At 39.9% G+C, this 24,070-nt stretch overlaps 1 protein-coding gene across 2 annotated transcripts in view; it reads right to left on the bottom strand.

Annotated features, from left to right (window-relative positions):
* Positions 1–24,070, bottom strand: part of LOC136880933 (transmembrane protein 62) — a 120,290-nt gene that overhangs the window by 80,136 nt on the left and 16,084 nt on the right. For both annotated transcript variants that reach the window (XM_067153463.2, XM_067153464.2), the window contains exons 4-7: positions 8,182–8,641; positions 7,921–8,076; positions 2,460–2,607; positions 449–571 (exon numbers count right to left, since the gene is read on the bottom strand). In XM_067153463.2, the coding sequence (XP_067009564.1) occupies positions 449–571; positions 2,460–2,607; positions 7,921–8,076; positions 8,182–8,641 (887 nt within the window). The remainder of the gene's footprint in view (positions 1–448; positions 572–2,459; positions 2,608–7,920; positions 8,077–8,181; positions 8,642–24,070) is intronic.

Genomic DNA, 24,070 nt, shown 5'->3' with positions numbered 1-24,070 from the left:
TGAAAAATTAATGGAAAACGTGGTCCAGGGAGAAGTAGGACATCATGGCTCGGCTTGGGGTGACAAAGTTTACTCTGTTCAGAATAGCTATTAACAAACAACAGATCGTGCTACTGATCGCCAACGTTCTTCAAGGACATGACACATGAAGAAGAAGAACTGGGAAGGAAATGACCGTTGCATTAACTGACGTACAGCCCCAGCACATGTCTGGTGTGAAAATGGAAAACCACCTTGCAGCCAACAGTGGCATTCAAACCCACTATCTCTCAAATTCAAGTGTACAGTTGTGTGTCCCAAACTACACAGCCAACTTGTTTGGTGTCTACTCTTTCAGTTGTTCCCTCCTCCTTCACTGAACTGACATTGTGTTTAACCTTATATACATGTTGTATTTCATGTTCCAATCTTTCTGTAAATAACTAAAAATCTCAAAATGTATACTCACCACCATACTGACGTTACACATAAGTGCTATCCTAGGGAGGAGTCGAAAGCTAAGCCTTGTTCCATCCAAGGAGAACGGCTGTGTTATCGTCTTCTCCAGCCCCAATGTATCTTTGATGTTAACCTATAAATAGCAAAAGACATCCGTAACAGAGAGTGATTTATAAGAAATTAACTTTACAAAGCTCTTTCCTGAAGACACTGAGCAGAAAGGTCAAATAAATCTGGGTTTTATTTTAAATATTTACATAGAATAATATGGATTTAGAATAGGTCAACTTTCAATCTAATTTTGGCATTAAGGAACATAATGGAGAAAAGGTGGGAGTTAGTGATGACATTTATAGATAGTGAGAAAGCATATGACAGTGTACCACGGCAACTGGTCTGGGATGCATTCATAAAAAAGAAGGTACGCAGAGCAGAAGTACAAATGATCAAAGCCATGTATAGAAAATGTGTAAGTAGTGTGAAGACTAAGATAGGACAAAGAAACTGGTTAAATGTAGATGCAGGACTTTGACAAGGAAGTGCATTATCCCTTTTACTATCACAGTCATGGATGAAATTCACAAGAGCGTACAACAAAAAATGGGAAGCAAAGAGACAAAGGCCACCATTGTTGTATCTGATCAGTTTCTGCTGGTCACATAGAGATCTGGCCAATCTGGAAGTCCCTGAACAGACTGTGAGCTGAAGTTACAAGAACAAGGGACAACTTATATACGTGGAGAATTCAAACAACACAACATCTCTTATGTTGTCTATTGTGCCCATCCAAATGTATAATGAGTGATTTGACTCAAGCTAATTCAAGTGCTCTCGAAATGGCTAAGTTTTGGGTGGGAACTGTTTGAAGTCACTTGATGAACACAAATTTGTATACTTGTGTCCATTTGATGCTTCTATTTTTTATGTTTTCATGCTTCATATTTTGTACTTTTGAAAGAAAGAAAGAAAGAAAGAAAGAAAGAAAGAAAGAAAGAAAGAAAATAAATAAATAAATAAATAAATAAATAAATAAATAAATAAATCTTATCTTCTTTGGTGCCAATAGATTTCCTAGCATTAAAATCCCAGAGAGGATGGTTGTACATAATATTAACAGGTTTGCTAATTTTCCAGTTTCCTGATTGGATAGATTTAGTGACACTGACGGTTAATTTTGATAATTGGTTTCCCCAACAATTGGTACTGAATGGGTCCGAGTGGTATGACATGGATGTTATGGGTGTGATTTTTGCAGTTTCTTAACGGTTTTCATAAAAGTTCCTTGCGTTATACTGCCTCTGCTTCATCTAAACTTATTTTGTTCCTTTCTATCGACTTAAATGATGTATTGTTTGCTTCTTGGTAAGAAAGCCTGTACTAATGGGTGGAGGCTGTGTGGGGAGGGATACATTCACTTGACTGTTTGGGTGTTACTGAGGATCCTGAAATCCATACCCAGAACATCCAAGGATGTGGAAATTGTTGAAAACCAATGTTAAGGGACAGATTTATTTATGTGTTTCTCAGTTCTTGTATATCCAGAAGCAGTGCGACTACGGATTCAAAGTGTCCCGGGAAATCATGCCGAGTTTCCTTTGTGATGTCAAACGGGCATGTATTCAGGACATGAGGAGGTGGGATATGATCCAAGAACTACCTTCCAAACGGCGATGAGGGATGCAGTGTTGCAGCTACGAAACAGGAAGCAGCATAGAGCAAGCAGTAAAGCGAGTGCAAAAATGGAGGTGCCACTGTTCCGACTCCTCTACTCGGGCAACCTATGGCTCACATAGGGAGTATTGCCAACTGTTGGCAGCCCTAACAGTGCTGGGTGAGAAAGGAGCCTAGGCAAAGGAATGGGGGCAGCACAGGATGTCTGTGTTCTCAAAACACAAATGATCTCAGTGAATACTGCCTTTCCAACAATAATTCTACAGTTTTCTATCAATATATTAAAATGTGGTGTTTTAAATGGAATCAGCTAACTTTAAATCCATTTGTAATTAATTAAATCCACTTACCTCAATATCATGTAACCCAATATCATATTTACTTGGCACCCAAGGAGCTACATACAAAGGTCCTTCAACATGAGTACAATCTTGCCAGTCCTCATCATTAATTCTCACTCTCACACTCTTAATAGGAGACAGGGAGAATGCTAACACCCTAAATAAGAAACAAAAGAAAAAGATCTTTTGTTATACACTTATAAATTATATCAATTTTCAAATGCAGAAATCTGAATGAAATCCAGGGCAGACAAAGCTATGTAAGCTGTAGAGAAAGCAGTTTGCCTAGCAGAAGGGAACTCCAAAATCAAAACTCGCCTCCATAATTACCCATCACGGTTCTAACTATTTGGAAACCTAGCTCCATTACCTTCTCAATACTTGAGTCAGCACTATTGAAAACATACAAAATGAAAAGCATATCCTAGCTGGTAAACTCTATGAGGAAATCCAGGGCCGCAGAGCGAGAGGTAAAAGTCATGCATCGGATTCTGTGGATGCTACTCCTAGTGAGAACATTAAGGACCAGTCGAAGTTCCCCTCATCTCGAAGAATCAGGCCCAAACAGAGCTCTTATATAGGAACAGATCAGATACCTGTTCTATTTCTGCAGAATTATTAGTGAAGATTATGAATGAACACGATTTGAAACATAGAAAGTAATCTGTACAGACTACAGACTTCATAAAATAAAAGCTAAGCAGTTTTTTAAATATAATAGGAATGAGAAGAGATAGTACAATAATAGTCTGTTTTGACTGTCAACAAAACCAATCTTTACCCAAGTTACCTGTTCTGGGAGGTACACCTCAACCCCGCGCATTAAAAAGAAGCGCCTTGCAGAACGTTATCTATCATACAAAACTTGAAACAGCTAGTGCATGAAGTTGGGACATTGATCAGAAGATGTCACTACTAAATGACAGAGTAAAATGTTATTTTAAAGTTTCCTAAACTGACTGGGTTTCTTTGTTTTGTTTTGATGTATCACTGGTCGCAACAACTATTTCAAGAAAATTGTACTTTTCTCCATAGATGTCTCTATTTAAAGAACTGATGTCATGCACTCTGATGCAAAGTTGAGTAACTAGAAATTTGAAGAAGTTTTGTGATTATAGGTTTTCTCCACTGAATTGACTTTCATTATTTTTGATACTTCAAGGTTTGCAACACTTCGTTCTCATCCCACCAGCTTTGGAGTCTGGCCAATCACCAATTTTCTGTATTTATTTTTCAGCCAATCAAACGTTTCTTGTATCTATTTTATCCGCCAATAAAAATGAGATGGTGTGTCTGGATTTAGTCCAGAGCCTTCTCGAAGCTTCCCCTCAGGTATAAAAGCTGTAGCTTTTTAGAGCTAACTTGTCTTATTGATCGCCGAATTACTGAGTGTGTGTGCTAAGACAGGAGGCGGGGGCCTCAATCTTCAGCACGCAGAACATCAGCTAAGGTAATGGCCAACAGTTTTTCCATCTAAGTAGTTATCTCCACAAGCTGACCCGAGGGGAAGGTTCCAATCTTTAACTATGTAACAGCCGATTCCTAAAATGTAAACTTTCTTCTTTCTAATGTAAAATTTCATTCAGGTCCTAAGGACTTAAACTGTAAATCAGGGATAGAGAGTGCGTTACCCTCTCGAATACCCCTTCACTTAATCTTGAGGTGACTACGATTTTATAACCGTTTTTCTCCTGTAAATCTTAAATTAACTTGTCCTTCTAGTCACCTCAGTAGTGTGGGATTAGCCTCTGCATCGTCGGGCTGCAAGCCCAAGTAGGGTTTTTATCTTTGTTTTCTAGGAGGGGAAGTGTACGCCTCCATACATTTTGAGTTCGGGGCAGTAACTTAACCTGCTCTTTTCTCGAAGGCCCAGTAGAATGGGTACTAGATACCCCTGTGTAAACTAATATTCCTAAGGTATTGTAAATTGCAGAAAAGTGTAATTGTATTGAGCAGTGACGCTCTTCTCTGTCTTGTAATATTTAATGGTTGCCTTGAGTAGGCCGTAAGAGTTTGGAAGCACAGTCTCCTTGATTGAATTTGTAGAGCATGTAAGCTCTTTTCTTGTAATTTATTTGATATTGATGTAACACTGAGTGGTGCCTTTGGAAGGCCGTAATTTGTAACTGTTGGAGCAAAGTGCTCTTGAAAAATTGTGTTTCAACCTTTATTTTAAAAATTTAAATTCATCTTTGACTATCGTAGATAGACCCATTCCCACCAGCACCTTCATTCACCTATGCGTTCCACGAAAACACGGTAACATTACCTGTAGAATACAACAATGATGGCCGCCCTAATGTGTATTAAGGAAGATCAAAAAGGTGTTTAAAAAAATTATACATTACTTTCCTATCAGAGGACATAACTTCATTCCACCGGATTGTGTATTTGGCAATATAGAAAAGGATTACAGGAAAGTTGACACTACCACTGTACCTTCTGAATATCATAGTATACTGAACTGGCATGGTAAACGTTATGTCTCGGGAAAGATTGGAAGTTGTATAACCTCAAGGAGAAATATTAAGTGAAGAAGATACATTTCAGAATGACTTAAGTACGTGTTACACACTATAATAAAACCACAGTGTCTGTTCAGACACACTACAGTGCAGTTCGTGTATGAAGGTAGAGTGTTTAAAAAAAGATGTAAAAAACTCAAAGCTCATGGATCAAGGCGATGAAGTTATGCCAGAAAAAAAAAAGCGAGGATACCAGGAGGGGATCCACTAATGTTAGATGTCTCCTAATGAAAATGTTATTGGCTTTACGTCACACTAACTACATTTTTACGGTTTTCGGAGATGAAGAGGTGCCGGGATTTAGTCCCACATGAGTTCTTTTACGTGCTAGTAAATCTACTGACATGAGGCTGACGTATCTGAGCACCTTCAAATACTACCGGACTGAGCCAGGATCGAACCCGCCAAGTTGGGATCAGAAGGCCAGCGCCTCAACCATTTGATCCACTCAGCCTGGCAGATGTTACCTGGTGTTTTCTCTGGTGTAAAGTCATATTCATATAAACATAACCTTAAAGAGAAACAAAAATTAAAATTAGGTAACTTTTGAAAAAATCTGTGATTTTTAACGTGTTTTACACGACTGATATTTTCAGGAATTTATTATATGACACTTCATATGAAACTAATGGTCCATATTGTTTAATGTAAAAAAATTCACCATTTTACATTTGTCAAACTTGAGATACATACATACATCATTATAGAATGGTATGCCTTTCAGCATTCAATCTGCAAGCCTCTATGCATTTACTGAACGTTACCACAATCCTCTATTTGCAACTAGTTCTGTGGCCTCTTTTAGTTCTACAGTAGAACCTTGATAATTCAAAAACGGTTAATTCAAAAACTCGCCTAATTCGAAGCACCTCTCGTTCCCAGGAACATGAGGTATGGTTTTGCATGTTATTTAAATTGTTTTCTCCGCGTCATGAAAGAACGTGTCTTCCGGAACGTGCTGGGGTAACTTTGCGCACTTTCCCCCACTTTGGCGTGTCTACAGTGTGCTTCATATCTGCTAAGTTCGAGCGGAATCATAATTATTTTGTATTCGGCGTTTTAAGGAACGCCACAATGTCACGTAGCAGGCATTGTGCAGAGAGGTAGAATCCGTGAACACTGGCAATGCTGACAGTTGGCGAAAAGTGTGGCTTATAGCCTATAATCAATTTTTACGCACCAAACAATACTGTCAGTGCAGATGAAATTGCATTGTTTGTTTGTTTTATTTTTTGAAATGCTGAGGCCAAACAGACTTATGGTTTTAAAGGAGAGAATTGCCAGCCAGGAAATGTACTGTGTTGTTATGCAATGCACACGGAAGCGAGACTTCCTTCCCCCGTCATAGGAAAATTCGAAAAGCCACGATGCTTTAAGGGCGTCGGACACTTTTCATGCAAGTACAGGGCATCCAAAAATGCAAACAGTACAGGGGAGCCAGCATAATCTTTTCCCGTCTTGTTTTTCTTTCTTTCACTGCGTGAGGTTATGTTTGCCATTGTTTTATCCAAGTGCATTATTTAAATATTGTAAATGCACCTTGTTGGATACATTTCTGAAATAGTGTTTTCCATGGCATTTGAAAAGTTTAAACTGAGAATCAAGGTGATTGCAGCATTAATGAGTCTTAGAAGTGCCATGGCGAGGAATCGTACAAGTATAGTCACTGTACTGTTGCTGTAATGTGGACGGAAGCAAGAAACGTTCTCCCCTTGTTATGGGAAAGTTCGATAAGCTGTGATGTTTTAAGGGCATCGGGTACTTTCCGTGCAAGCACAAGTCATCTAAAATGCATATAGTACAGTAATCCAATGAATAAAGCACTTGCATAGGGGAGCCTGTATAGATTTCTCCTCGTTTTTGAACCATGTTTCCTTTCTTTTGATTTCATTGCGTGAGGTTATGTTTGCCGGTGAGTTATCTAAGTGCATTATTTGAATACTGTTGGATACATTTTGGAAATAGTTTTTTTCCATGGCATTTGAGAGGTTTAAACTGTGAATGAAGGTAAATTGCATGCAGTAACGGGTCTTAGAATATATTGTGATGCCACAAGGGTTGGCATTTCTGAATTACGTGTTGGCAGTTGATTCGAAATCACGTAATTCGAAGTTCGATTTCTGCATCCCAATGATTTTGAATTAACGGGGTTTTACTGTATCTTTAAATCGTTAGAATCCGAGTCTAACCATTGTTGCCCTGGTCTCCCTCTACTTCTCTTACCCTCCATTACAGAGTCCATTATTCTCCTAGGTAACCTATCCTCCTCCATTCACCTCACATGACCCCACCACCAAAGGCGGTTTATGCGTACAGCTTCATCCATTGAGTTCATTTGTAACAGCCTTTAACTCTTCATTCCGAGTACCCTCCTGCCACTGTTCCCAACTGTTTGTATCAGCAATCATTCTTGCTACTTTCATGTCTGTTACTGCTAACTTATGAATAAGATATCCTGAGTCCACCCAGCTTTTGCTCCCATAAAGCAAAGTTGGTCTGAAAACAGACCGATGTAAAGATAGTTTTGTCCAGGAGCTGGCTTCCTTCTTACAGATAACTTGAGATAATTTAAAAAATATTATACTGAAAAAAATATTTTTGTGGAAATGCCCCTCAATTCTAGAAGTAGTCCTGTTTGTCAGTAACCAGTAATAACTCACAGCCCCATCAGCCAATGCAGATTACTTTTTTTAGCGACCACCAAACTGGGGAAGCTGGAGCAAAATGTTCATTTATGTATCCAGTTATCCACGCATCGTTAACGAAATATGAAAATTCACTTAGCCTGTCATCAGTGTGTTAAATTATTTTATCTCTTATTATATTATTTAATACATTTTTTAAAAGAATGATAAGAGTAGTTTTTTGACAAATATGTTATAGTGTTCTGTTATGTTTCGTGTTTCAACAGACTGCAAAATTAAAAATTATAATACAAATAATACCTGACATGAGTTGACTGTGGTATTTTCTCCAACATTTCTCTTGTTGGCATAGCATAGAGGGCATGTTTGGGATTTGTTATAAGACCTACTGGCCAGTCCCGATGTGCCATATCAATGAACGAGAAGAGGCCATGGTCCACTGCAGCCAAACGATACCTGAAAAAAGTAACACCATATAAAGTAGGATGATGTACTGTATGTGACCTATGAGTTACCTCATTAAATGAATGAACTAAAATCACCTTTACTTACAGTACTCACATTCTATTGTCTTTCCAGTCTCCCAGCTCGAGTTCGAGGAAGCCTGCCTGCTGCAGGGTGTACATGTTGGGTACAACCCCACCTAACATGTGGAAGTGGCCACACAGGTAAGCAAGACCTTCAGGAGCCGATCCAATCAGTGTTCGAACACCTCCAGGCCCAGGAGCCAAGATGCATGAGGTAGGATAGTGACCAAACCATATGATAAAATTGCCTCCCTTCTGTCTGGATTCTTCGACCAACTTTGTTATATGTTCGGATTCTCGACGAGTCAGAACTCCAACAAAATTGAATGGACGACGTGGCCCAGGTTCCAAACATGCATCCAGTGCAATGAATGAGTAAGTCAACCCATCCTGTTTCATCTGATACAGATATGACTTAGGGTACATACGGCCTTGGACGGAATAGTTTCGGTAGTAATTCTCTTTTGAACGCATGTTCACTACATTAAAATTATCTGGAAAAGAACAAGAACACAATATATTGAGAGGTTATATATAAAATACAAGAAAGGCTAGATTACGTCACTGTTGGCAACCCTGAAGATGGTTTTCTGTTTTCTGGTACACCCAGACATAACATTACACCAGTTTTTCATCGCCCAGGACCTCAAGGGTCTGCGAAAAATGCTGTCACTCCAGAAGCTGCGTTATAGTGTATTATTGATGACGAAATGGTGAAAAAAATAGTTGACTGTACTAACATTTACATAGCTAAAATTCACCCTCAGTTTGTCAGAGAAAGGGATGCTAGGCCCACAGATTCCCAAGAAATGTGTGCATTGATTGGTATATTATATCTTGCTGGGGTTTTGAAGGCTGGAAGAAGAAACGTATTTGAAATGTGGGATAATTCACACGGCACGGGAGTAAAGGCTGTTTATGTAACCATGAGCGCAAAGAGGTTTCGATTTCTTTTACGTTGTCTGAGATTTGATAACGTACACAACAGAGATCAAAGAAAATATGTTGACAAACTAGCTGCTTTTCGAGAAATCTTTGAGATGTTCGTGCTCAGTTGCGAGAATGCATACAAACCAACTGACTATCTTACCACTGATGAACAGCTAGTTGCATTTAGAGGAAACTGTCCCTTCCGGGTGTATATGCCTAGTAAACCAGCAAAGTATGGGATAAAGATCTTTGCTATGGTTTCCACAACAACCTTCTATGCTACAAATCTTGAAGTGTATGTAGGGAAGCAACCAAACGGCCCTTTCAGAAGAAGCAACAACACGTCAGACTTAGCTTTGAGACTGGTGCAGCCTATTTCAGGAACCAATAGGAATATTACATGTGACAATTGGTTCGCATCTGTGCCTTTGGCAATAAAACTACTGGAAGAAGAAAAAGTAACAATGATTGTTACACTGAGAAAGAACAAAGCAGAAGTTCCCCCAAACTTTCTACCTGGTAAGTCAAGAGAAGTCAAAAGCAGTTCGTTTGGCTTTCAAAAAAGCTGTACATTGGTATCTTACGTACCGAACAAGAATAAGGCTGTGCTGGCAATAACAACTATGCATGAAAACATGGCAATCGATCCAGATACAGGTGATGACCGAAAACCCGTGGTCTTTACTTCCTACAATGAAACCAAGTATGGCGTGGACATTCTGGACAAAATGTGTCGTCAATACGACACTGCGAGAAACTCAAAGAAGATGGCCACTAACAATCTTCTTTCATATTCTGAATGTAGGAGGAGTAAATGCTCTTGTAATCTATAAAACAAATCAAAAACTCGGCTTTGTGAGCTGCAGTGATTTTTTGAAACAAATGGCCTTTGCCCTGATTAGACCACAAATTGAACATCATGTCAGTTTGGAGACGATACCACAGGAAATAAAGACAAGAGGAAGGATCCTGCTGAAACTGGACAGGGAAGAAGCTCCACCTCAACCAGCATCCCGAGGAGTGGCTGAGAAAGGAAGATGCTACCTCTGTGGCAGAGCCAGGAACAAGAATTCAAGGAAAAAGTGTGTGAAGTGTCATGGGTGGGTGTGTGCTGATCACATGAGAAATGTTTGTGCAAGGTGCATTGAATAAGCTAAAGTTTACAAAGTGTCATGCTCCACTAATATAGAAAATTAGGTATGTACTTTAATTTTCATACTACGAAACCAATTTGTATTTTCAAACTAGAAAGTAATAACAACATTTACTTTTTATATTTTGTCACTTATAACATAAAATATCTACATATACACATTTTTGTAACATTCGTAACATATCAAACGTATACATGTTTTTGTTTGATTTACTATGATCATATATTTCCTACTTAATATTTTGTAGAATACATTCCTTTTTATTAAAAATGTGTTTAATATATTCCTAACTAATCCAGGGTAAAATGGCAAAACAAAGTGGAGGACACCTGTCCTCCGCGCGCCCACTCGCAATACGGCAAACCGCGCCTCCACTGGAGTGTTAATGTACAGACCCCAGCATTTGCCTGGTGTAAAAATGGGAAAACACGGAAAATCATCTTCAGGGCTGCCGACATTGGGGTTCGAACCCACGATCTCCCGGATGAAAGCTCACAACTGCGGCACCCTAACCGCATGGCTATACCTTGATCACGTCCATTGTCACTCTTCCCCCGATCTTTCCTATATCATTGTCACCATTAGACCTATCAGTGTCGGTGCAACATAAAGAAAAGTACTCTCCAGGATTCTATAAGACACTGTAGAGAGCCAGTGTGAGACGGCTGGTGTCATGGAGGATTTCAGCGAGGACGTTCTTGTGTCGAGCAGATCTTCAACCTGAAAATCATTCTACATCTAAAGGGGGTGAATGAACAAACATTGCTGTGGTATTCATTGACGTCAAGAAGACTTATGACTATCGACTGCCACTCTTCTCAGTGTTATGAGAATGAGGCATGGATTTAACACGCCCACTCTCATTGAACAGACCATCACGAAAATCACATCTAAAGTGAAGTTCAGAGAAGAACTGTCACGGAGATTCAAGACCAAAACAAGGGTACAACAAGGGGATATCCTCTTGTCTATTTTGTTCAACCTGGTGTTCGACAAAATCATAAGTGAAAACAAAAGGAAAAATCTAGTTATCAAATCAGTCACCATTGGAGAGCCAGTACTAGAAAGATCAAAATCATGTACCTGGCCTTTGTAGATAACATCGCGATCCTAGCCAACAACTCAAAGGAAGCCACGCACTGCTGTCCAAGTTTTACATAAGACAGTTGTGGAAAGACTGTAGATATTGTATGTTTACTTTAAGAAATTGCACCCTGGAAGATCCTCTTTGATGACCATCCCTGGGAATTGCAAGTATTGATCCTTTCTGGTGTATCTGCGAATGGGTTTACCCCAATGGTAAAGTGGCACCTCCCTCCTAGAAAGATGTACAAAACTCAACTAAGCCTACAACTGTTCTGAAACCAGTACAACAAGAAGTGCATTTTGAAGAATGCCAAGATCCCTCACTACAGATACGTAGTCAGACCTCAGCTCCTATAAGCAGCAGAGACTAATCAACAGGATAAGTACCGTGGACAACCTAGAAAAATGTTGAAATATGTATCCTCAGGAATACTCATAACTATACTAACAGATGAAAAGAGCGAACACCTGCTTACAATGTAGACATCTGAAGTTCTTATGGCCACCTTTCATGAATGGACAACAATAGGCTTACCAAGATGATCTCATTGATTAAAAGTTGTAAGACTAGAACTTGGCTCAACAAAGTCCAAAAAAACCTATATTCTGCTGGGATTTCTGACCTTGGTGTCCTAGACCACTTCAAATTCTGTGGTAAAGTTAATTCTTGGTCATGTGAAATTAAATGAATAAAACATTAAAAATGTGAACGACAATACAATGTTCATATTTCAGATCTTGAAATTTTCCTACTGAAAATTAAGTTCATACAATTGATCACTGAGTAAAATGTTATTTAAAATGGTGAATCTTGAGAAAGGTTGAAAACATCATGTAAACTAAAAAAGTACTAGAATATTCATTCCTGAATTAAACTGCTACATGGGGTGTCACAGTTGTTAGAGACATATGTTGCAAAATTGTTATGCTGTCTTCATAACAGAGACTTGTTTAAAGTTTTAAATTTAAAATGTTGTAGATGACCTTATCAAGACAATGCTATTCAACACTGATAGCTGTAGAAAGTCCAATAAAGGACCGAAACATGTACTACTAGATGATTGTGTGAAGTATTAAAAGATGGATTTTACCCATATAATTTCTTTATTTAAGTTAATTTTTTAGATATTTTGATTCTTGGTCCCTGCCATCCAAAAGTACTAAGTCTCAGAAACCACTCCTACAGGAGAGATGGGAAAAACTATTAGCCAGGTTTAAGACATAGTAAAAAAAAACCCACCAAACAACCACCCACACCTAGTCATAAGCGCTCACTTGTGGGGTTAAATCAATAATAACAATAATGAGTTAGAAGAAACAAATAAGTGATTTTATGACATCTGTGTGATTAGCAGCTCTATCTACAAGGTATATATGCATTTGCCTAATGTGATTTGTTGTTTAGTGATTTGTTGTTTAGTATGTTCTTAGTGATGTAGAAAGCACAGAATTGTTCCATATCCACTCCATACAGTTTTTGTCTAACGGAGCATCTTCAGTAAGGTAAGGCTAAGCTAACCAACAACATCCAGAAACTCGCTGATAAGAAACAGAAAAGAAGTCATTACTCATTTTGTTGGACTACGTTTCATATTACTGGAAATGAGAATGGTTATGAACAAGGGACAATGTCTTGTAAACAATGCAACAAGCTGTAAACTTAGAGTGGTAAAATGAGTACCCCTTCCACAACCCTGATGAGCCTCCGCTTATCACACGATCTCTGCTCAGCCCAAGTACTACAGAATACATGGTGATGCATGGTCAACTCAGCTGAATAGGCACACCCAAGATTTCTCTCCAGTGGGCAAAAATACAGGGCACAGCTTCACCACATGTGATTCTGTCACTGCTGACAATGCCTGTGATTTACCTGAACAGGTGGCAGCATCGTCCAAGTAAGTGGTGTAACTGCTAAGAACAAATTGAAGTCAAGAGCATTTTATCCCATCTGACCACATTTTCTCAATGCACAATGGAAAAGGCTAACACTGTTAGTCCTAAAGCTACCGGATAAGTTGGCTGTGCGGTTAGGGGTGCGTGGCTGTGAGCTTGCGTCGGGAGATAGTGGGTTTGAGTCTCACTGTCTGCAGCCCTGAAGATGGTTTTACCATGGTTTCCCATTTTCACACCAGGCAAATGCTGGGTTGTACATTAATTAAGGCCACAGCTGCTTCCTTCCAACTCCTAGGCCTCTCCTATCCCATCGTCACCATAAGACCTATCTGTGTCGGTGCAACGTAAAGCCACCAGCGAAAGTCCTAAAGCTAATCTTCTGAGAAGAGTCCTACCAGAGATCATCTAGGTATGGTAGAACCTTCTTAATCCAGGCTAATTGAAGGGGATAAGTTGACTGGACTCTGCAAATAACCTCAGCCTTTGTGTGTGGGGTTAACTTTCAATAAGTAACCAGGAGAACCTGACCCCTACAGAGCGCGTCCCCAGGTGGCGGATGTAGGTACAGTATGTAGGGCTGGTTGAAATATCCAATATAACCTGCGGACCAACAGGTAACCCAATTCTTGGGTGCTTTAAAATACTGAGACACACTCTCTAGAGGGGTCAAAAATATGGAGGGCTCGTGCCCTGGGTTATGGGTGAAGAGCTCAACGGCATCTACGGCGGAGAAAATGGACTTCGGAACAGTGGAGATGGTGGAACGGGCAAACTCGTAGCGTCTGTACTCCAGAGCAGCTACAAAACGTGTCTGACTCCATGTTAGGGGCGGCCTAATCTGAACCTGGCAGAAGGTAATAAAATGCCTTTGGAAGTGGCGAACCCATCGTACAACAGCCTATAAAATGAGTGCGAGTGAATCAAGGCCTCGGAAAATGCTAGGGCGTCACCCTGAAGTATGACGTGCAGTTCCCGGTGCTCTGGGGGAACTGTGAGAAGTGGGCTACCAGACACCAGAAGAATCGGTATCATCAATGTCATGACTTTGAATGGCAAGGTAGAAGAACTGATAGAGTATATGGAGAAGAAAGACAAAGCAATGATGGGAATGAGCGAGACAAAATGGAAGGGGAAAGGTCAAAAAGAATTGAAGAAAGGGTATAAGTTATATTGGAGTGGAGGATAGATGGCAACAAATGGTGTTGGTGTTACATTGAGAGAAGACCTAGCGCAATATGTCGACAAAATTGGCCAGATCAGTGACAGGATAATTAAAGTTGGACTTGGGAGTGGAATCAAGGATTTTATACAGGTTTATGCACCCCAATCGGGGAATGCAGATGATGTTTAGAAGAGTTTCTAGAAGAACTGGAAAGTTGTATTGAAGACAAAGAGGTTATAATAATGGGAGACATGAATTCACATGTTGGAACACACAGACAGGGAAAAGATGACATAATTGGCCCCTATAGTTATGGAAACCAAGATGAAGAAGGAGATATGATAATAGGTTTTTGTAGAAGGAATGGATTAATTGTTGGCAATACGTGATTTAGAAAAAATAACTCACAAAAAATAATGAGATATGGTTGGGGCGATAGAAAGACAAAGACAATGATTGATCTTATTCTGGTGGAGAAGGGGAAACGTAGACAGCTGGAAGATGTGACAGCAATGCCAAGAGCAGATTTCAAAGGAGACCATAAAGTGGTGGCAACCAAATTAAGACTTGGTAAAATAAAAAAGTTAATAGAAAAAAAGGGGAAAATAAAGGGATGGAAGTTAAAAGAAAGAAATAAAGCAAAAGTTTCAAGAGGAAGAGGAAATTCCCAAAGATGACGTGAACAGTGTGGAAGAGGAATGGACATGTTACAGGAATGGTTTTGTAAAGTGTGCAGTAAACACCTATGGAAGACAATCAGGGAGGAAAAAGGAAAAGGAGACTCCTTGGTGGAACAGCAGGATAAAGGAAGCAGTTAAACAAGTGGCTTGGAGGGAGTAGATAGGCAGCAATAGTACAGAGAATTGGCAGAAATATAAAGAAGTCAAAAAGGTATGAAAGAAAATAGTACAGGAAGAGAAATGGAAGAGCTGGGAAAGTTTCACAGAAACTTTACAGCAGGATATAAAGAGAAGTAAAAAGGTTTTGTACGGTTTGGTGAAGAATAGTTTACGAAATAGGGAAGATACAAAATTTGTAAAAACAAACAGAGCAGATATTGATGCAAAGAGATGAAATATTAAAATGATGGGAAGAATACTTCTCAGAATTCCTAAATATTAAATACAGTGAACTGGTAGAGGAGAAGGAGCAAGAAGAAACAATGGGGAAAGAAGAAGAGCAAGAAAAGGAGATATGGATGTTAGAAATAGAGGAAGCCATACAAAAGTTGAAGAGCGGTAAAGCAGCAGGCGTCAATGAGGCAACTACGAAAATTATAAAAGAAGCAGGACCAATAGGGCTACAGTGGCTGTATAGATTATTTAGAATAATCTGGAGGAAGAAAGAGATCCTAGAAGAGTGGGGAAAGGGTTTAATTATCCCGATATTTTAAAAAAGGTGATAAAAAGCAATGTAAAAACTACAGAGGGATCACCCTTATTGCCCATGTAGCCAAGATATCTGAGAGAGTATTGGAAGGAAGACTGAGGAGGAAGGTAGAAAGTGAAATGGAAGAACAGTATGGTTTTAGGAAAGACAGATCGTTTGACCTGATCTTTACATTAAGACATATGATGGAGAAAAGATGGGAGTTTGAAAAAGAAAAAGTGATGACATTTATTGACATTGAGAAAGCTTATGACAGTGTGGCCAGACAGTTGTTATGGGACACATTAAGGATAAAACAGGAAGGAAACTAGACACCGTTTCACTTCAATAGAAAAAGATCTCACAATAATCAGGAATACGGGCAAAGGTAAACTTTTGAATGAATTAGAGAGTATATATATTTTCTTGGACAAGACATATAATAAAGGTCATAATCTTAATGATGACATGGAAGTCCACTACATATTTTAACGCCTAAGTTATTAAATGATGTAGATGTTGATTCCCATAGGGAACCTAAAATATTTTTCCCGAATGAGTAAATTTATAATACCAATATAATGGTCCGTTATTGGACATTATAAATTTTCCAGCTAACTCATTCTTGGTTGCCTGCGTTTCGCCCTCGTGTGCTAAGTTAGGCTCGTCAGTTGGGACTTAGCACACCACCCAAGACGCAAGGCTAGTGCATACCGTGGAGGCCACTGCATAGGCTATTTGAAGCCACCAGCATTAAATACGGTCAATCCAAACCATAGTCAAGCTCCTCAGATATTTAAATCCTTAGAATGAAAAACTCCCTCTATTCCGCTAAATACCGACCCCACACTTGCTCTTCCAAATAACTCCTGTCCTTTACTGACAACAGCACGTGAAGCTCCACCTACCCCCTCTTCCCCTCAGCATTCCCCAGCACCTCTACCATATCGATACAACATTAGAAGTAGGAACTTCAAACAGACTAACGCTGCAGATACATTAGGACATATGTTACATCTGGAGAATGATTAAGTACCCATTATTCAACAAATAGTTTTCAGTGATATACACTCGACCTAATTACCTGCCATCAAGTTCGCTTTCTGTTTCATTCCAGAATGACTACATTGTTTACTACGGACATTCATGCCTACATGGGCCATTTTCTGATTACACCCTCTTATTGAATAATTTTACCAGCATTTTCAACAAATGCTTCAATGTTTACTAGCGCTTCTCAGCATACTACGATTTTTATCCAACATTCCAAGATGTCTTAATCTATACCGCCTCCAATTCGACTACGTATTTGCATCCTAATTTTAAATACTAAGACTTCAACCTCATCAAAAACTGTATCTTTTAATTGTACTATTCTTATCCTGTGAAGCCTTGGTTTTGATAATCTGTTCCCAAGGCGTGGTCAGACATGGATTATTTTTAAAATACAATGTGACACTATTACTTTTAGATGAACGTTTTAATTTTTCAAAGTGATTTTAGTATGTGTACTTATTTTATTCAATATTTTTGTGCTGTAATTATTATGCAACCACAGCATGAATACCATTAAATGTTCATCAATACGTTTTATGTATCATCAATACGTTTTATGTAATTTGTTAAGATTCCTCAGACCAGAGTGTGTTTTAAGATTGAATGAGACTGATGATGCCCAATAAAAAGAGGGCGAAACATGTACCTTTAAAATTCTGGTAATTCCCATGTGTATTTGACCACAAAATAGTGTATTGAATAAGTGGTATTAAAATTACTCCTTGTGTAAACTTTGTAATTAGCTATTTTCAATGCGGAATAATGATGAGAATAATGGTTTGTAATGATAACCATACTACCAGTTATAGAGGGTGTAGAGTTGAACCCTGGCCCAAACATGAACTGGGAAGACAGAGAAGATTAGGGAGTTGATAGGGGAAGCTGTTAAAGAAAACGCCGGAGTCAAGCAGGTAAAGGAAATGAGAAAGGACCAAGCTAAGGGATCCGAAAATATGAAGGTATGGTTCCAAGAGCAATGGGGTGACACGGTAAAAAAAAAGCTAGAAAGTAATGAGATTATAACTGGATGGTTAAGGGAGAAAGTTAAAAACCTGGAAAAGGAGGTGGTATTTTTGAAGAAGGAGATGGACAACATTAGGAAAGGAGTGAGGAGAAAGTGAACATTATATACAAAGTGGTGGACGTCGTCCAAAATAAAATGAAAATAAATTTCAACAAAGCGGACATTGACGATGTTAAAAGGGTAGGAAAAGCAAAAGGATGGAGACCAATTAAAGTGAAGTTAATATCAACTCTGATGGCGGACATAGCCCTAAGAAACGCAAGGAACTTGAATGAATGAAAAATCTGGGTCAAGAGAGACTTGGGAAGAGAAGGGAGCGAGAACATGAAAATTTTGAAGAAACATCTAAGGAGAGCTAAGCACCAGGGTCGTAGGACATATATAAAGCATCAAAAGCTGGTGGTATCTAATGGTATTTGGTGGCGTGTCTGGTCTGTGGCAAAATTGAAAGTCATGGAGGAGGAGCTCAAACAGGAAGAGGACCTAACAATGCAGCAAAATGGCAGGCAGGAGGCCTTCCAAGAGGAGGGAAGAAACGTGGTAAGGATTAATGAAGAATCGAGTCAAGAGGACAGTTCAGTGCAGTGCAGTGAGAGTGCAAATATGAGACTCCAGGTACAGGAAGTGCTGTTAGATAATGTTCCTAAAGAAAAACCAGATACAGTGATTGATGATTTGACGGAGGAAAAGAAAGGGCAAGATACTACGATGAAAGGGAGAAGCAGGAGCCTTAAGGACCCGTGGGAGAAAAAAAAATAAAGGTATAGAAGAAAAGGAAAGATAGTAATAAAATGTCAAAGTGTGATGGAATGGAGGTTGAAGGAGAGAGGGAGATAGTGATGAGAAGCAAAAAACAAAGATGGAAATGGGAAAGGCAGGGGAAAAAAGCTGTAACTAGACTGGAAGATAGGCTTTGTAAATACTGAAGGTTTGTTAGGCAAAATAGGTACCCATAGAAGTGAAAAATTTAATAGAAAGTTTTGACATTGTACCACTCTTGGAAACATGACTAGAGGTAGGCAAGGAGATAACTTGGGCGGGGTTTACAATTAGGCACAAGTCAAGAAAAAAATTGAATAATAAGGGGCAATTGCCCAGAGGAATAGTTGTGTTAGTTGAAGAAGAGATCAATGAATTAATAGAGGATATTGAGAGAGACCTGGGAGGAGTTATGTGGATAAGATTTAACATGGATAAGGAGAAAGGGAGAGAAAAATATGCTTGCTTGGCTTTTGCCTACTGTCACCCCAAGGGATCCCTATATGCAAACGATAAGTTTTTTGAGGAATTACTAGTAGAAACCAGTATCATTAGGAGGAGGTATGATGAGGACAGAATATGCCAGAATAGAGATGACGAGATGACAATAGGGATAGGAAGAAGAAGTAATGATAAGGAAATTAATAGTTACAGTGGAAAACTCCTAGAATTCTGCGAAGTAGGGAAGTTTTTCATCTTAAATGGTTGTTGGGAGGACGACAGAGGTAAAATGACTTATATTACTGAACGGGGGGGGAGTGTTATTGACTTAGTAATGAGTTCAGAAAACATGTTGGAGAAAATAGGGGTAGGTGATTGGGTTAAGTCGCATCATGCATCGGTATGGGTAAGAATAGTGAGAAGGAGAGAGGAATTAAAGAAGGGAGACAGAGAAAGGTTCTCAGAGAGGGGTAACAGCTATAATAAATATAAATGGACAGAGAACACAAAACAGGAACTAGACGACCTTATGAAAAATGAGATACAATTAATTAGAAGTGGATGGGAAAGGGCTCTGGAAGAAAATAACATAGAGCACTGGAGTTAATAGAATATCCTATAAAGAGGGTGGCATGGGCAGTTCAAGGTAGTAGAAGGAGAAAGATGGAAGGTGGAGGGTGGTATAACAAGGAATGTGAGGCTTTTAGAAGAGTAGTGATGAGAGCGTTAAAAGATTATAGAGTAAAAGGAGGGAGCAAAGAACGAGAAGTCTTTTGTAGATTAAGGAAAGAGTACAAACTAACATTGCTGAGAGGAAGAAGCTATGGATGAAGGAACAATCAGAGCTCATAAATAGGGAATGTAGGATGAATCAAACTGAAAGAATAAGGGAAAAAATAAATATAATTAATAAAGGAGGGGAAAATTTTTTATATTGATTATGATCAGTGGGTGACATATTTTAGCGAGTAATTAGGAGGAAGAGATGAATGGGGGTATAAGGAAAGGAAGCAGGTCATATGGAGCAATATGGAAGTAAGTATATATGAAATAGATAAGGAATTTAGTAAGTAAGTAAGTAAGTAAGTAAGTAAGTAAGTAAGTAAGTAATTCATCTTTATTCGTGGTGAAGTTAGGGCTCAAGGCCCTCTCTTACACTTAACCACAACATTTAAAATAATTTACATATAATTTTTTAAATACAAGTCTTTTTAAAAAATAATATAGTACTAATAGCAAATATGGAGATAGTTGTCGTATGTCCGGCGCTCCCGTCTCGCTCCGCCTGCCAGCTGCACGCGCGCCTGTGTATCATTCTGCTAGCTTCGACGCGCAGCCCTCAGTGCGCGTGCCTGACCATCGAGTGTACTATAAATAGGAGCTCCCGGCCTGCTCACTTGCCCACTCGCCCCGGTGTCCAGCTCCAGAATACACCCTACGTCGAGCACGGAGGCTACTCCTCTTGAAAATGTGCTTCGACCAGGTGGACTGAATTTCTGGCAGTACGAGGTTTCACCTCTGGTCACCGTTCCCTTACCTGTTTCCGCTGCCTATGTTCCGTAATTCTTTTACAAGCCATTTTCATTACCTAATTTATGCAAGCTCCCTTAGTTTCGCTAGGTGGAATTTCTTCAATCAATTGAACTTGCTTTTTAGGAATTCAGGCACTTCAACAAACAAGGACTCTCATGAACATTTATGTTAGTGTGCCAGATAGTTCTCGACTATCAACGTGTCAATTCACAAAGACTATCTTTTCAAGATAGAAGTGTATATAAAGACTGCAAACCTGTACATATTGTATAAAGACAGACTTTTCTCAAGATTCAATATTCCTTTTTGCTTCAAAATAAATTTCAGTTATTTGTGTAAATATCATAAAGTGAAGCAATAAAAGTTGTGTTTTGTAAACTTCAACCTTGGTTACAACACAACTCTATGGCGACGAGGTAAAAACGCGACACTACAATTCATCGGCCCCAGTCGCCAACTCTATAGCGACGAGGTAAACAAGCAACAAACTACAATTCTTCGGCCCAGTTGCCAACTCTATAGCGACGTGGTAAACACGCAACCAACACTACAATTCAACGGGCCCAGTTGTCAACTCTACGGCGACGTGTTAAACAACAACGACACTCCAACCAGTTCTGACACACAGCTTACCTTACTCTTTCTTGCACGCATCTCGCAATGGCTACTGCGGAACAACTCGCTACGGTCTTCCAAGCCTTACAGCAGCAACAACAACAGTTTATGCAACAACAACAGGCAGCATTACTTCAGGCTATTCAAGCTATTTCTATCTCTACACAGCCATCAGCTATTCCTCCGTTCTCTGCTTTTGATCCGGCTAAGGAAGAATGGTCAGTTTATTTAGCCCGCTTGCAACAGCATTTCATCTGCCATTCTGTCACAGACGATCAACGCCGCCGCGCACTATTTCTTAGTTCGGTTGGCAATGCTACGTGTGAATTACTACGTAAATTAAGTCCAGAAGAACACTTATCTGAGGTACCCTTCCCGCAGCTCTTAGCCCGTCTCACGGAACACTATGCCAAAGCTCCTCACATAGTGGCTGCTCGCTATAAATTTTTTCAGAGCAGAAAGCAACCCCATCAGACACATACTGAATGGATAACTGAATTGCGTGGTCTAGCTAAACCCTGCCAGTTCATCTGCTCCAAGGACGGTTGTGGTTCACCCTACACTGATTCTCTCATTCGGGACATGATAATTTTACATACTCCTGAAGACAAAATACGTTTTGACGCTGTCAAGCAGAGTAACCCTTCTTTAGAAGACGTCCAGCGTATTGCTACGGTTTATGAGCTTACTACCAAGACTGCCGCAGCCATAGCTTCTCCACACGAAGTTGCACAAGTCTCGCCTCAGGCCCGCAAGTCCTCTGCTACAGTGAACCGTACGGATAAGGCTCTCTCCACCAAGCATTCTCGCCAGGTTCCCTCTCGTAATGCTACACGGAAGCCCAATTCTAAAAACACGTCGAAACTCCTGCCTTCCTGCCGAGGTTGTTTCAAGCATCATGAACGTCGTGACTGTCGTTTTTTCAAAGCTACTTGTGAACGATGTAATAAACTTGGACACATTCAGACTGTCTGTCGAAGTTCGCTCCGCCCTGCTAGGACTACTGCAGCGCGCCGGAAGCATATACAGCCCCGCCAAGACATGGAAGTTGATCAGATCAATCTTATTCTTCCCACAAAGGATTCTCACAAAATCATCATTCCTCTCTCATTCTCTGATCGATCTGTCGATTTTCAATTAGACACTGGATCACCTGTCTCTATTATTAACCTGACTACCTACCACGACTTAGGTTCACCTTCATGCTCTCCAGCTGACATCCAGCTCGTGACATTTAACAAGAAGAAAATTGACATCAAAGGTCAAATTAAGCTTCAGGCTAGTTATAAAGGAATTCAGAAGGCCATTCCTCTTCTCGTAGTTAACAACTACACTGCATCAAACATTATGGGCATGGATCTATTCAACTTATTTGGTTTCCAGATACATGACAACATTAACGTCGTATCTACATTGCAGCCTACTTCTGACGTTACCGCTCTCCTAGCGCAGTTTCCTGAAGTCTTCGACTCTCAGCTCGGAACAGCAAAAGACTATACAGCTCACATACAGCTGAAATCCGGAGCTAAGCCTCGCTTCCTCAAAACACGTCCAGTACCCCTCGCACTTCAAGACCAGGTCACGAAAGAATTAGAAAGATGGATACAAACTGGCATTGTAGTACCAGTTACTTCTAGTCAATGGGCTACTCCACTCGTGATAATCAAGAAACCTGATGGTACTGTTCGACTTTGTGGCGATTTTCGATCTACAGTCAACGCACAACTCGAAACCGATATCTTTCCTATTCCACGTCCAGAAGACTTATTCCGTCGTCTCTCTGGTGGACAATTCTTCTCTCGAGTTGATCTTAAAGAAGCATATCTCCAGCTACTTTTAGACGAAGAATCTAAGAAATTTCTCACACTCAACACTCCTCTCGGACTGCTCCAGCTCCAGCGGCTCCCATTCGGTATTTCATCCTCAGCGGCTATTTTTCAGCGCTATTTGGCTCAACTCACCGCCTCAATTACCGGTTGTGCTAACTACCTGGATGATATTATTGTTACTGGAAAAGATCATCAGGAACATCTAACCAATCTCCGCCTTCTTCTCCAGAAATTGAAAGACAATGGACTACGAGCGAATCTCGCTAAATGTACCTTCTTTCAGCCTCAAGTTCACTACCTCGGACATATACTTGATAAGAATGGAATTCGTCCTAGTATGCAGAATGTCTCCGCGATAGTAAACATGCCAGCACCTCAGAACCTCAAGCAGCTTCAGTCCTTCATAGGCAAAGCGAACTATTATAATAAGTTCATTCCACGCTTCGCTACAGTAGCAGCTCCATTAAACGCTCTACGTAAAAAAGGTGTTAAGTTTCAGTGGACTCCGCAATGCCAACAGGCATGGAAAACAATCAACAACGCCTTAATTCAAGCTATACAACTCACTCATTTTCAGCCCGACAAGATCATCACGCTAGCTACTGACGCTTCAGACTACGGTGTCGGTGCCGTGCTCTCCCAGAAGGATCGTCATGGACAAGAACGCCCCATCGCCTTCGCTTCGAAAACACTTAATGACCATCAACGTCGATACTCACAGATAGAGAAAGAAGCTCTAGCCATCATCTTTGGTATTCGCCGTTTCAATGAATATCTTTATGGCAACCATTTCCTGATCATTACCGATCATAAGCCTCTCGTACACTTATTCCATCCTGGTAATAAGATCCCAGAGACTTCCCTCAGAAAGCTTCAAAGATGGTCCATGTTCCTTTCTGATTATTCCTATCAGATTGTATATCGAGCCACATCCCAGCATTGTAATGCTGATGCCCTCTCCCGCTTACCCGTTGGTCCTGATACTGCCTTCGATTCTCAAGAATCTGAATGTCTTCAGTTGGACATAGAACTTGAAGATACTGTATCCAGTTTTCCTATTGATGCTACCT

This window comes from Anabrus simplex, chromosome 9, assembly GCF_040414725.1.
Source record: "Anabrus simplex isolate iqAnaSimp1 chromosome 9, ASM4041472v1, whole genome shotgun sequence".
Taxonomy (NCBI): Eukaryota; Metazoa; Arthropoda; class Insecta; order Orthoptera; family Tettigoniidae; genus Anabrus; species Anabrus simplex.
The sequence above is the reverse complement of the archived record's forward strand: the minus strand, read 5'-3'. Positions and strand labels throughout refer to the sequence as shown.